The sequence below is a fragment of the Centruroides sculpturatus genome, unplaced genomic scaffold (genome assembly GCF_000671375.1).
Source record: "Centruroides sculpturatus isolate CEXI.00-Female unplaced genomic scaffold, Cexi_2.0 scaffold918, whole genome shotgun sequence".
Lineage (NCBI taxonomy): Eukaryota > Metazoa > Arthropoda > Arachnida > Scorpiones > Buthidae > Centruroides > Centruroides sculpturatus.
The window spans coordinates 296,461-312,569 of NW_019385109.1; the positions used below are offsets into that span (position 1 = coordinate 296,461).

The window sequence follows — 16,109 nt, forward strand, 5'->3', positions numbered from 1 at the left end:
GAAAGAATTTATTTTACCAAAATATCTATTAACTAAATAGTTAAATTACAACCGATAGAATTAATACTGTGTGCAATTAACTATCATATTAATATCTGCCTTAAAATGTCTTACCTTCTCAAGAGACAGTCTAGTAGAAATTACTTTCTTACACATTTCCAATACAAATAATGTCGATGAAAACGAAAAGAAATGTCTTATTTTATGAGTAAAATTTCTTAGGAGATGTAGAAAATTACTTATTTCAGGAAAACAAACTGAAAAAATATTAAATATAGGTTAATCTTTAAAATAAACTAAATACTGTATAAAATTTAATTTTATTGATATAATAATTACTACACTACAACATAACACAAACACTTATCTGTTCTTTTCTAACATGTACAATGTGTAGGAAAACTTAAATAAACATTGTTAATACATAACATAAACATACATCCTAGGCCTCTTAGTGCTCTCAGAGCGAAAATAGGCCTACTGAAATAAACCGAAATGAACTGAAATAAATATATAATAATTACTAAAATAATAATATATTGCACTTTTTATTTTTAATTAAATTTTGTAATAAACGTTATAAAATAATAATAGGCTAAGACTTATTGAAAGACAGCCATACTTCCTGATAGTAATGGAACTAGCTTATCGTTTTGTAGTACTTTACTCGGCTTTACTATTGTTTTTACTTAACAGATACCGTATTTGATTAAGGAATATTTTAAAATAAGTATTATTTAAAATACAGTATCGTTATTATATGTTACTAGTTTAATAGTAGTGTGCATTTTGTCTGCGAGGGTTCTCGTCAAATAATAATAATAAAATGACAGTTGAAATCCTGTATTCGTTTTATTACTATATCTGCCGTCAAATGTTTCTTGAAATTAAATAATAATCTTGAAATGTTTCTTGAAATATTAATTAAACTTGTAAGGTAGCCGACTCGGTGGAGATAGGGGACTTAAACCCACTCCACGGCACCTGTTTAAGGTTGTCGTCTCCTAGGTGGGATCTATTAATCCCGCGTCAGGATGAACCTAAGGGAAGGTTGTATGTAGGCCGTGACGGAGGAGGCAAATGATGACAAGTGTTTTACACAAGAAAGTCGTTTATTTGTTAACATTTATGATTACATCGACAATCGGCAGTCCTTCACTAGGTTCTTCTCGTCGAAGATGCGGAGAGGCGAGAACTTCGGCGTCTGTCTGGCCCCGGGGCGGACGAGATGAGGTCGCTGAGCAAGGTGGACAATCGGAAGGAGGAAGCGGCGGAGTCCAAAGTTCTTGGCGAGGACACACCACAATATAAGTCACGACCTTTCGTGGAATACGGAAGAGAGCCTCCTCCGGCTTTGATTTTCGGATTTTTATAGTTTTTTCTCCCACTATTCGGACTTTTGATTGGTCCCTCGTCCCCTTCCTCGCTTCTCGATTGGTCTCTCTCTTGTTTTGGGGAAAACCGAGACCGACTCGGGTCACGGGAAAGGTCCGATTCCAGGTGTCTGCTCGACGCCTTTCTGTCGATTGTTCTTGGGGATTGTTGACAAAATTGCAAGACTCGCGCTCATAATTTAGCTCCGTTACTCGCGATTTCTGTCATCTGGGTACTCGAACGATCATATGCAGTGATTTATCTCTCTTAAATCTTTCCCTCTTTTCCGAAATTGTTTCCCTACATTGATTGTTTATGATCACTTGGGTCAAAGTTCTATCTGTTTATGATCACTTGAGTCTGACTTATAACTTTTCATTCTGACATTGACAGTTCATTTAACACGTGTTGGAGTCATCCGAGACTCGTTGTCTACATTTTGTGCCGCGTTGTTTAAATTATGGGATTTTCCTCTCCCTCTCATATTCGATCTATCGTTATTATTTAATCATAAGAATACCGCGATTTACATGATTTCGGATCTCGGTTGGGTCCTCACAAACTCTTTAATTGCTACATAAGCGAAAAAGAAAAAAATACAACAAATATATAAGTTTATATTTGTTTAAGCTGTTATATAAATTATAGTTTAATTATTTCCATATAAATAAGTATCAGAAATTGAAATAATTAATAATAATTAAAATTTTGTGTAATATTCGTAAGTTGTGATTAAAAATTTTGGACAGGAGATAAGTTCTATGCAGTCTGAGAGAATTGTCCTTTATTTATTTTTTTTTACATCATTATTTCTTATTATGATCTAAATATGGTAAAATTTGTAATTCATTTTAAGAGTATAAATATTTTGAACTTACCTGAAAGGAAATTAATCGGATTCGTAAAATCAGTGTCGAATGAGTAATTCAAAGATTGAACTAGTTTTTTCTGATCGTTGACCACGATACCAAAGGCTGATTGAAAAGTCATATCGGCTACACTACTTGATAAAAATTCTCTCATGTCAAATTTAACTCCATTTTTCGTCATTTCTCTCATATCTTTCCAGCTTTTATCAAAAGAACGATTTACCACAGCAGCCAACTATAAAATTTAATTTAATTTAAAACTTTTCCAATCAATAATTTTAATTAGTTTATCACAAATACATTATGGATGAAGAAAGATTATAGAATGCATATTGAGAAAAAGTAAAAAAAAAAAAAAAAAGGAAACTTCTGCTTATTTCAAGTGATATAATTTGTTGAGAGAAATGTTGGAAGAGAAACTATGAGAAAAAAAATGTAGCTTGATGGATGATTTGATAGTCTGAAAAAAAAACCTGTATTATCGAAACCTGAAGAAGATGCTAATCAACGTGTAATATTTATATATGAGATAGAAAAATTTATTTGCTTTGTAGAGAACGAGAAGTGGAAGAATTACTCTTTGCTTCTTTACAATAATAAATCTTTGAATAAATATCAATGAATAAAATATACTTACCATTTTTAATTTGCTAGTTGTATAACTGGGAGTTACTGCATCTCTATTATGTTTCCATTTAGATCCGATCATGAAAACAACGCTTTCCGTTACTAATTTGACTGGTATGCCAACACCAGGAACAATGGGCTGTTTTACATAAAATAAATAATTACATTAAAAAACAACAACAAATATCATCGTGGAATAGCAACAAATATAAACTAAATGAAACAAACAGGCATGAGTTTTTACATTAAACATTTCTATTATAAATTCATACTTAAAAGTAATAAATATGTATATAGAATTTTAATTTATCTAAAATAAGAGATTGTAATCAGAGATGAAAGCCGAAACATATGTAGAAAGCGTAGATACAAAAGGCCGAGATTAATTATATATAAGCTTCAAATATAAATCGAAAATCATGTTTTTCAATTCAAAAATTTTCCCCTAAAAGGTGTTAGATGGATAACTGGCACAACTCTATTAAAGGAAACAGGCTGCAAGACATTACTGATTAGAGGTGGAAAGCGTAAATTTTAAATTATATAAATGTAAAAAATATGATTAAAAATTGCAACCCGGCATTGTGAAAATGTCACAATAAATAATTGTTCGTATCAGATTGTTTTATATTTATATTCTTATAATTAAATTAAACTTAATTTAAAATTTAATATAATAAATATACAAATTGTATTATAATATCCTAATATTGTTAGTGATTTTACTGTATTTTGTTAATAAATATAAAAAGCTAAAATTCAAAATTCAAAATTTTCCTCTAGGTCCTAGCCCACAGCGACAAATTTTAGGAGGCGCAAAGTTTTGAAACTAATGCTTTCCCCCTTATTAGTTTTTGCATTTATAATATTTTAGGCTACCTAAACATTTCAAATACGTTGTCATTATTATTTACCATGCATATTTTAATAAAATATTCAGTAGAAAATTCATAGTTAAATATATTTCAGTTCAGAAAAAGTTTTCCAAATAAGTTTATTTTATATTAATAAATTATTAATTTGTTATAAGATAAAAAAATCGACCAGACTTTAACTTTTATATAAAATGTTATAATAGTTAAATATATATGAATTAACTGTTAATTCATATATTTCAGCAAATGATATCAGCATATATATATAGGCATATCAATCGTATTTTGTTTATGAATAAATTTTATTGTTTATATTACACGTTTAAAATTAAAACAGGATTCCAGTTTTAAATTTACAATAAATAAATTTCAGTTTTTTTAGCAAGAATTTAGGGCAAGGGCGGAAAAGTGATCATGAAAGGAGATTATTCTCTATAAATAAATTAGTCGTCATTCCAATCAGTTCCAAACTGATTAGAGCTGATAACTTCAAATGATAAATAATGTAGCGTGTCCTTAAAGTCACTACATTGTCTTAAGTTGCTATATTTTTCTATAAAAAGAACATTATCGATATCAGACATGTATCAAACTTAGTGAAAACTCCAAAGATTTTATTAACATGTTTAATGAAGTTCTGAACACTAATACAACTATTTAATATAGATTTTTACATGTATACATACGCAATATAAATGAGTAGCAAGATTATTTGAAAGGTAATATAATTATAACAATAGGCTATAATTAAGTTTTAAACATTTCATTGGTCAATCGGCTACCATGTGACAAGATGTTTTACGATTACTTTTAATATATTAATTAACTAGCAGGTAAGCCTGGAGTTGCCCGGAATTAAGATTATTAGATTATTTCGTATTTCTAACCCTTTTATTATATTATAGTATTTGATTGATATAACTACAAACGTTATCTTACGTAAAGGTTTGTCACATGAAGTACCCAATCTAACACATTTTAAGACACTCTAATTTCACATTTTGTTCTTAAAATTGTATTAAATGCAATTTTCGATTAAAATTAATATATTTGAGTACAGGTAACCCCCGTATAACACGGTAGTTACGTTCCAAAAAATTGCCGTGTTATGCGAATCCGTGTTATACGAAACAAAGAACTAATACGAAAAAAAGGGTTAGGTTCCAAAAATTAAAAAAACATGCTAGTATATTTTCATAATTAAGATAAATATCTTCATTAAAATTTTTTAAGTGATACATACTAATATAAATTAAACAATGTTTTCTTTGTCATCACTAAAAACACTATTAATTAGCCGAGAGCGTTTTCTTTTCGGCAAGTTATCCTTATCCTCTGAGCATTTTTCTGCATTATCTTCAGATCCATCGTTACCTTTTGCAAAATGTATGTAATTTTAGATTGCTTGCTTCTAGTTAAAAGGTCTTTATAAATTTCCTTATATGGTGCTAAGCACTTATGAAGAATAAAGCAAGTATGGAATAAGGGGAAAACATTCGGCAACATCAGAAGCAGAAGCATTACATTTCCCTGTTGTACGAGGGTTTTACCCAATTCTCGAACCGTGTCGGAGTGAATCCGTGCTATAAAAGTACCGTGTTATACGGGGGATGGTACCAATTCTCGAACCGTGTTAGAGCGAATCCGTGCTATAAAAGTACCGTGTTATACGGGGGATGGTACCAATTCTCGAACCGTGTTAGAGCGAATCCGTGCTATAGAAGTGCCGTGTTATACGGGGGATGGTACCAATTCTCGAACCGTGTTAGAGCGAATCCGTGCTATAGAAGTGCCGTGTTATACGGGGGTTACCTGTATATAATTCTTATTCTATTTATAACATAATGTACAACATAGTTTGCTTACATTTCTTTTATTAAATATTTGTGCTTTTTTGACTTGAATAATTTTCAATAACTCCGGATCTGCAACAATAAGAAAAGGCACGCTTCCCAAGAAAACCCTAAATGATAAGATTCTCTCAAAACTTTGAATAAATTAAATAATCTATATATAAAACTCAATATAACGAAAAAAGTATATAATTACCCATAAATAGGTCCATACTTTTGTTGTAACAGTACTTCACTCTGTCGTCCCTAAAATAATTAATTATGCACAAATTAAGATAGGCCTACTATGAATAAAATTATAAAAGTAAATATTGTTTACGGATTTCGAAATTAACGTTTATCATGGCGAATATTAAGAGAAATATCAGAAATTAGCGAACTTATTGCAAATTAGAATAAAAATTTATACCGGTTTAGAAAATCATGTTTGCAAAAACACAAGTTGATTCGTATACGATACTGTATGTTATAATGTCCTATTATACTGCAACATAGTATTTTCTAACATATATTTAAATTAGCTCATAAAGTGTGTAATCAAATATTGTAGTTGGTTCAACGTACACGTTCGATTAAATTCACAGAGGCCTAAGGAAAATACCTAAAATTTGTTATTACGTGCTGTAAGGATATAGTTAGAACAAAATGCATTTGTGCAATAAAAATGTTTTATTTATTCTAAAAGAAAATTCAAATTGCTAAAAAAAAATTGCGTTTTAAAATTTTGAAATCTTCATTTATATCCACAATCACCACCTATTTATTTTCAAACGTGCAACAAGTGGCAAATTAACTGATATGTTTCAGTTAATTGAGGATACGTCCCATAATCTTTGTAATGCTTTGGATAAAAGTTTAATCTTTTCGAAAATTTCTGAAATTGTCTAATAATTTTGCAACCTTTGTGATATTTAACAAGCGTTTTCTTCAAAATTTTGAATAATATCTACCATTTCCTGAAAAGTTCACAATATTTTCTACAATCGTTCGCCTAATTAGTGATAAAGACTGAAATGTTTTTTATTTCAAAATAAATGATGATACAAATTAACTTGAAATATTGTTCTAAATAGGATAAAACTATTGATAGAACAATAAGATTTAGTGTCATTTTTAAATGATAGTTATAACTTAGTCTGTTGCTTTTCTCAATAAATCGAAGTTGCATTATGATATTTTAATTGCATTTGTAGTTAATTTTGGTATTCTTTTGTATACCAAATCATAAAAAACAAAATTATATAATAATTTAACTTATCTGTATCGAATTATTTGCAAAATTCGATATCTGCAAATTTATTAAAAAGTGAAATATTTTTCAAAAGTGCTTTAAGCAATAATAGGGAAAATACTAATTGTTTGAAGATTTATAGGTATGTTAATTAATCCAAGAGCGTTTGTCATGATATTTTCTATGTATTTAAATATTTTTGGTATATAGATCATTTCATTTTGCAGCTACCGTGTTCCCCGAAAATAAGACAGTGTCTTATATTAATTTTTGCTCTGAAAAATGCGCTAGGTCTTATTTTCAGGGAATGTCTTATTTTTTCTAGGAAGAAGAATTCACATTTATTATTGAACAAAAAATTTCCAAATCGAACTTAGACGAGAGTGACGTATATCCGGTGTGTCGACTTGTCGCCTTTTTATAGCGTCAACATCGGACTCGATGACCAATTAGTGCTTACTGAACCGGAGCACTATGCAAATGTCATGTGGCGTGATTCCCGGCCGACCAATTAGCCATCACCAGCCGTAACGTTGTGCAAATCTGTGATTCCGAAGCCATAGTCTTATGCAAATCATGCCGTGTGGCGTAATTGTCTGCTGACCAATCAGTGGCTGTACTTTCAAAAAGCCAACGGCCACTTTCAACCATCTGTCGATGATCGTTACGGCTGAAGAAAAACTTCGCTAGGTCTTACTTTCAGGGGGAGGTCTTATATTTCGCAATTCAGCAAAATCTGTGCTAGGTCTTATTTTCTGCGGATGTCTTATTTTCGGGGAAACACGGTATAATATATATATATATATATATATTATCTAAATAAAATGTTATTTAAAATATTAAAATATTTACTGGAGATAATAATTTCTCTAATAACACCGATAATTACATTCTCTTTTTAGGTGAGTATTACGTGTCAGCAGATTCCGTGTAAAAATTCCAGATTATTACGTAGAGACTCAGGCAAAAATTTACAATTCACAGTCTTAAAGTTAATGAAACTCGAATAGAAAAGTTATAATCAAATAAAGATCAGATTTCTTATTAAACGAAATAATAGTTTCCATCATAATCAATTAAATAAATTAAAAAGTTAAATAAAGTAAAATTTATAAGCATTTTTTGTTACTTTTTAATTACTCAAATTAAATATTTCCTTCCGCGATTTGGAGTCAAATTTCGAAATCAATTTTGACCTCACCTTCGAAAAGAAATACACACAGTGGGGAATTCTTCGAAACTTCGAACTTCAAACTTCGAAAAGAAATACACACACACAGTCATCTGTGGGGAGTTCGGAGGTAGAAAAACAAGCATAGGAATAAGTCACATATGTCACATAGAGTAATTTTGGAGGTCTATATCTCGCGAATGGTCACATGTACAGGTATGGTTTCTTTCACTTTTTTATTCCTATGAGTATGCTCTATAGCTCTGTTAAGGTCACAAACGTATCATTCGGAGCTTAAATTGAGCCATTTAACTCACAAAAGAGAGAAAACAGTTAAAAACGAAGCTAAGGGTAAATGTAATAAGGATTTAAACTTTATAAAAAAACACGAGGAAAAGCCCTCAGTCTGTTCCGACTTCAGAGGTGATTCTGTATATAATTCTTATTCTATTTATAACATAATGTACAACATAGTTTGCTTACATTTCTTTTATTAAATATTTGTGCTTTTTTGACTTGAATAATTTTCAATAACTCCGGATCTGCAACAATAAGAAAAGGCACGCTTCCCAAGAAAACCCTAAATGATAAGATTCTCTCAAAACTTTGAATAAATTAAATAATCTATATATAAAACTCAATATAACGAAAAAAGTATATAATTACCCATAAATAGGTCCATACTTTTGTTGTAACAGTACTTCACTCTGTCGTCCCTAAAATAATTAATTATGCACAAATTAAGATAGGCCTACTATGAATAAAATTATAAAAGTAAATATTGTTTACGGATTTCGAAATTAACGTTTATCATGGCGAATATTAAGAGAAATATCAGAAATTAGCGAACTTATTGCAAATTAGAATAAAAATTTATACCGGTTTAGAAAATCATGTTTGCAAAAACACAAGTTGATTCGTATACGATACTGTATGTTATAATGTCCTATTATACTGCAACATAGTATTTTCTAACATATATTTAAATTAGCTCATAAAGTGTGTAATCAAATATTGTAGTTGGTTCAACGTACACGTTCNAAAATTAATACGCATTAAACGGCCATTTTTATTTTTACTATTAAATTATTTTATCGTTATCATTTGTACGAAATGATATTACAAAGGGTACATTTAAAACTACTGTAAGTAAATTTATGCTGATAGTATTACTTAAATCATTTCCGTTGATTGTAATTGTGAAAATAGTTTCATTTCTTTATCTGTAATTAAAACATTTTTTGATATTTAAATAATATAACAGTTTTCTGAACTATAATGATCGATTATTAAGGCTAGGAGTTTTTCAGAAGTCATAAAAGATAATTAAAAGTTTTACACAGGTAAATCAATAGAAATGTTTAAAATTTAGTAAAAACAATTGCAATTTGCTTTACATATTTATCCATAGGAGTTTCATTATATAGCTTCATTTTAAAAACGATAAAAACAGGGGTAAGACACACTGAAAAAAAATCTGCGTATATTTTAAAATTATTTTTGCATTTCAATGTTGTTGTGATTAACAAACCACAAGCCATTTTTTTAAAAATTAACGTTTAGACAAACGTTCTTATCTTCTAACAAATATTTTCAAGCAAAAGAAATTTTTCGTACTGTACATTGTAGGATATGATTACTCGTTGGTCATATTTGAATGTCCTTATTCCATTTGCAGAATACTAAAGTTCGCTGTAAAGGTACAAGTTTCAGGAAGAATATCTGCAATTTTACTTATTTTTAGCGAACCCGGATACCGGCTAATTGATAGAAACCGTGAGAACACAAGTGATATCGAGCATATTTGGATCAAGAACTTTATATATATTCCAATCTTTTTGCAGGTGGTAAACATTGTCAGTGATGAAAACATGTTCTATGTAACACCGGACAGTGCAAGTTTATAGGTCTACAATTTTTGAAATTGCAATTTAATGACGTTTATTTTGCACATTCAATCATAAATTTGCGTGTATATTCTATGAATACACATAACTCTGGGTTAGAGGTTCTCCAATTTAGTAATAGACTATATAGAGAACAGTTGGATACTCTAAATCGAGGTTTAATTGTACTGTATTAGAATACTGAGTTTGATATGACTAAATGCGAATATTGTGAAAATTCTAATAAAATCACGTACAGTACATTATATTAAATTTGTAAATATTTATAAAACTGATAATATGTTACTTTTTAAAACATATTAATGTTATACATTTATCAAAAATTTCTGAAATTTTGCAGGGAGGATTGATTATAAGAGGATTGATGTTATTCAATTTTTGTAGTTAAAGGTCGAATCTCGAGTAGAGTAGGACTTTACTCGAGGACCTTATAGCTTATTGTTCTTTTCTGAAAAGAAAGAATAGTTATATAATGATGCAAGTATTCCTTTATATAAATTATTATGCAGTATATTTTACTACTCATAAAATTATTTTGTTTTCTTATAGTTATAAGAAACATTTTTTTCATTATTATTTAACAATAGTAATAAGTAAACAACGCATCAAAAAGTAGTTTCGATTTTCCTCTATCTTCAAATACAAGAAATACAGGTTCATAATTTTAGTATGTACTGTACAGTACAGTACTATACGTCAATTGTATGCAACAAATCTGTATAAAACTATTTCGCTTTATATAATATAATGCCATAAAATGTAATACTGTATTTTATTTCGTACGAAATTTATAAATTAGAAAGTCATAATTGACTTTTCTATAATAAAGTTAAACTTTAATAAGGTAATTTTTATTTAGAATTTAATATTGTAATATTTTAACAAAACACGTATTTACCATAAAAATCCNAATTTTTTATAAATTTTTAAATCTAAAATTCCCAATCCCATTGAATAGTTTTAAACTTTTATTGATTTGGTAATGTGGATGGATGTTTAATGATAAAGCTAGAAATAAATTTAAAGTTGTCAAGCAATAAAAGAAGCAGCTTATGTTACTGGCCTAAATGAAAGAACTATTATAAGCATAACATCCGAAGGAGACAATTAATGTAACAGCCAAGTAAGAAAAAACCAGGCCTTTCTCTAGAAATATTTTATCCTCACTGGACTATCTTTTATCACTATTAAACTATTATATCACTATCTTCTGTTATTACTTAAAAATAAATAAACTATTATTGCCTTTTTCTGAAAAAATCGTGCTTTCTTTTACTTGTTAATCTTTACCACACAATTAAGTTGCATAGGTAGACACTAGGCTTTTTTTACATCACTCTTTATTCTGCAATATCTTAGATGCTATAATTATATTTCCAATAAATTGTGATAACTTAATCTGAAATAAGTCTATATTAATGTAATTTTATACATCATAAGGATATTTACTAATTTTATTGCATCTAAAAGATTTCCAAACCAAAAAGACGGCTCCGGGCCTGGAATTCCAAGTTTTTCAAAGCATCGGAAATTTTCTCTTCTATTACTATAAAAAATTATAAAAAATTGATGAAATTAAATAGAAAAAATAAATTAAAGATATTATTTTGTTAATTTTAAATAAAGCAATTATATTTAACAACTGACTGCTTTTTACTTGTAGTAATTACTGGTAGAGGTGACAGAGATATGCAGGCGATTAAAAGAACAAAGATATAGAACAAACACCTGCTTTTTTTCAGGAACTAATATGACTCCACGTCAGTTATAAAGCAAAGCATACTATCAACTGAGGAGATTAAATAGTTGTTTGAGATATCCCTTGGCAAGCTGCATCCTCTGCAGCGCGCATGGGGTCTACGGTATGTGGCGGTACACCTCACGTCGAACGAAGTCTCACAGGCTAGGCTGCCGGCCAGGGAAGGATGTGAATACTGTTCAGGCTGGTGAGAGTTCACCATGCAACGTGCGGTTGGGCATTGTCTTGTTAGAACTCAGTGTCGGGTGCAGCCTGCACCGAGGTGGAACCACAGGCTCTACAATTAGTCCACTGTCAGAGTACATGAAATGTACACCAGGCCGTCCGTGATGCCCTGCTTGGAGCCCTGCAGTGGCATAGCTAGTGATGGGCGGAGAGGGCGGTCCTCCCGAACGGTACACGTTTTTCGGGGTAGCAGTTTTGGTAGTTGCGAAAGGAGTTTTTCCAACTTAAAACTGATCAAAAGTTCAAAAATTATCTTAGATCCAGAATTTATGTTTAAGGAAACTTTCGATATTATGTACAGAACATCATATAACAAACAAAATGGATTTTGATAGTTTTATAAATAAATTTGCTAATAAAAAAGCAAGAAAAATACATTTGTAATTTTTTATTATTATAATTTATAAATAAAAGAAATAATTTTATTTTTTCTTAAACTTATTTTTTAAATTGTGTCTAAATAGGTTTCATGTCTATTATGTATTTCCCAAAGAAAAGGTGGGAATTGACAGACCGCCTCGAGCGGCTCAAACTGTAGCTATGCCACTGCAGCCTGTGTCGAGCGGTTAATGGCCCTCCCGTTACCGGTTGCTTGCATGAAACCCGACTTCACGCAACCTGTTGCGAATGGTTTGGGTAGACACAGATGCATCCGTTGACGGCGACGTCACGGATGTCACGTGCGATCCACTCCTTTTCGGCGTGTTCGCAGATGTTTCCACGTCTATCGTGTCACACATCGCGGAATGGTATTCACGTCGTCGTGCTCAGCATGCGTGGCAACTGCGCGCATCGACAAACCTAGGATGGCATTTAAGGCCCGAGCCGGCTGTTGGTCTTTATAGCCCGAAGCTAGATACCACGTGACCCAAAGCGTTAATCATACCCCAAACTTAGTCGTTTGCATATCTCTGTCATCTCTACTAGTCTTGCAATTTGCAGATGGCTGCGCGTGCTGTTACGATTTCACTTTTGAGAAGTATATAAAATGCGCGATAAGTTATTTTAATATGTTTAATACGATGAATTCTTCGTTCTAAAAAGTATATTAAAGATTAAATGACACTTTTGCTATTTATTCTTAATTAATTAATTTATGATTCTGTGCTACTTAATGCTACATATGTCATTTTGCAAGATTCAATAATAAACAACAAAAAGCTTAATATATTTAAGTGTAATAGAAAACATAAAGAAAAAAATCTATAAAATAATTTTAAATATATGACTTAATTATAACATGATAATGCTATGTCTGAAAATATATAAGTTAGAGTCTATCTTCAATATGAAAATAACAGAATTCAATTGATACTGTCTCTGAATAAAATACTATTTCCTTTTGTGATTACTAAACGTCGCATAGCATTTTCATTCTTGATTTTTGTGAAATTCCTCACAAGTTTTAAAATATTCTTTAGTATTTAATACGGCAGCATTTTCTTTTAGTTCCTCAGTTCTCTTTTATGTTTCTTTCTTTTTTAATGTTATTTTGATGCTTTAAAACAGTTTTATGCAGGGACATACGGATAGGAATTTGGAGCGCCTTCTGAAAGTGTCGTGATTATTTATTCTGTATTTTATATATAGAAAGAGTAGTTGTAAATCATATTATCATATTTTGTTGACCTTGAAAATAATTTTCAAGTTCAACAAAATCTGTCAACAAGGTCAGCAAAGAAATGTCATCTGTTTCTTTCTAAATGACTTCCTATGTAACTATATTAACAAAATTAACTAACGTATCTTCAATATTTTTGGAATGAAAAAGATACAAGGAACACTTGACTCATCCTTCATACTCTGGTAAAGATTATAAATGAGTAAGGTCCGATATAAGGAAAAGTGGGGTAAGATCGTGACCAACCCATTTATTTAAAGATTAAAACGTTTCTGATAAGTAAATGATTTTGGTCATGTGATCAGTTATCATCAGTGTAAACCGTATCCTTTTAACTTTGGTAACAGCTTAAATTCGAAAGAGAATAAGTTTAAAATTTATGTGCCATCCAATATTATTTTATAATCGTACAGTACGGTTTAGTTTATTGAGAACAACATTAAAATAGAAAACAGCCAATGTATGGTTAAAGCATGTTTAAAACATACAGTAATTGTAGCATGCAAACAGCATGTGTGCATTCTAACATCAAAGTAATTAACTTACGTTTATGAAGTGGTGTTATAAGGCAAGATTGCGCGCATGGTCTCTTGCACCACAACAGTCTTTATTACTTAAAACTTAATTTATGCGTTGATTAAACAAAAAATAAATAACGAGTTTTTGGTAAAGTGAAATCTTTTAATGTCAGTTTTTAATTAATATTTCAGTTCTATTTAAGAATTTAAAATGTGGCAAGACCTATAAATAAAAAAATTTTTTGCAGACATTAATCTTAATTTTTAATAAATGATGCATATAAAAATGAAAAGAACAGAATTTCTTCAGAAAAAAAACCTTAAAATTAAGTAACGAATTAAAAATACTCTTACCAAATCATTCACTTTCAACTAAGGATTTCTTCCTTTCACGTAATGAACGTGAATCCACCCACTCAGGAATGGATTCAATGTGTCAAACTGCTTTTTATGATGACATAAACAATGCACCACTTTTCAAAGAATAGATAGTTCTAGTGAGATATTTGTTGACTGTGCAATGTTACCCATTGTAACATGAGCATTCATTTATCGAAAGCAATGAACATCCGCAATCTTGTCCCACTTAAGGAACAAGATTACATAATATGATTATTGCTTTCGAAAAAATGCATTTATATTTATTTATTTTTTCTACACAGTTCAGTTCGAATGGATTTTTTAAAATCTAGAATGATTAAAGAATCTATTTTGACAATAATGTTTTCGAAAAAGAATTATCATTTTTGTGTCATTGTAGCAAAACCTCGCGCTTTTGCCCCGCTTTTCCTTATTTGTAGTTTTATTAATTAATTAATATATATAGAAATATTTAGCCTATTAATAAATGTTTAAAAAATGTATAAAAAATTATAAAATAATTTTATAAAAGAAGTTAATGGCAAAATATCTTCAGATCTGATTACTTTTAATTCGTAAATATATCATAAATTAACTTTTAATCTGTAACAATGAAACTGGCTTCAGTTCCTATTTGGAAATTAAATTAATTATTGGTAATTAATATAAACGGATTTTATAATTTACTACAGTTATTGACATTCCATCAAAGAGTAAATTTTATTATAGCATTTCAAATATATCTTATGCATTAAACGGTCTGATGGCCGAGGCAGTTAAGGCGTTAGCCTGTCGCTGTGAAGGAATCGAATCCAGGGGAGAAGACTTTGCGTAGCCACGGCAGCAGGCCCGTTATATAAAAACTGAAAGCCCGAGAGCCCGATTTTTGAAGTAAATTTATTTGTTTGTTTGCAAGGATATATCACTGTAGTGGCTGGAGAAGAAAACACGGAAAAATCTCCCCAAATATAAAGATTGCCGGTTGGATCGTTAGATGAGCAGATGGATTAATGTGGGGAGGGGCTGAGGAGTATTGAAGGTTTTACGGAGCCCGTACTACCTTTCCTTGGGGTAGCAATATCTGGAATTTTTGAATGGCCGGATATGTCGACACCCGGAAACCCCTGTTACGGATTTGACTAAACCCATGATGGATATAGGAAAAAATGTATTTTTAGTATCCACAGGCGAAAAGAATTAAAACTAAACAAATAGATCTTCATTTTCGAGTAGTACATTTTAAACTGGGTATAAGACAATTCAAAATATATTTTAATTTTTCAATGAATTATAATGAATACAGAGAGATTAAATCGAAACTTACCGAATCCATTTCAACAGAGAAATTGCTACAAGCAAGAAGAAAAAGAATACAAGAACATCCATATCTCAATAAGTGTGATAATTTAAACGCGCTGATGGATTAAATCATAAAACTTATCAATGCAACGCACTAATGATATTTACGTATCAAAGTATCAATATATTGTAATCTATTGATATGGACTTTAGAAAGCATTATATTGTACTGTACGTACGTATCTAATTAGTTGTGGGTGAGGACGTTTAATATAGGGCGCTCACGTAACAAGTAGTAACGTTAATATAGGGCATTCTCGTAACGGAAAGTAACGTTAATATAGGGTACACACGTGGCGAGTGGTGACCTTTTGATATAGTGTACTGTCGCAAACAACTCTGATAAAATTGTTTTGATTT

General features: G+C 30.4%; 1 protein-coding gene across 2 annotated transcripts in view; it reads right to left on the minus strand.

Moving 5' to 3' along the window:
• Window positions 1-15,820, minus strand: part of LOC111634861 (cytochrome P450 3A14-like) — a 30,563-nt gene extending 14,743 nt beyond the window's left edge. Inside the window, exons 1-7 of one of the 2 annotated variants that reach the window (XM_023379700.1) lie at window positions 15,715-15,820; window positions 11,357-11,453; window positions 8,667-8,716; window positions 8,484-8,580; window positions 2,881-3,009; window positions 2,253-2,478; window positions 115-257 (exon numbers count right to left, since the gene is read on the minus strand). In XM_023379700.1, the coding sequence (XP_023235468.1) occupies window positions 115-257; window positions 2,253-2,478; window positions 2,881-3,009; window positions 8,484-8,580; window positions 8,667-8,716; window positions 11,357-11,453; window positions 15,715-15,776 (804 nt within the window). In that variant the 5' untranslated portion in view covers window positions 15,777-15,820. Of the gene's footprint in view, window positions 1-114; window positions 258-2,252; window positions 2,479-2,880; window positions 3,010-8,483; window positions 8,581-8,666; window positions 8,717-11,356; window positions 11,454-14,384; window positions 14,513-15,714 lie in introns of those variants that run through there. The other variant, XM_023379701.1, reaches the window with a different exon arrangement.
• Between the last annotated feature and the right edge of the window lie 289 nt (window positions 15,821-16,109).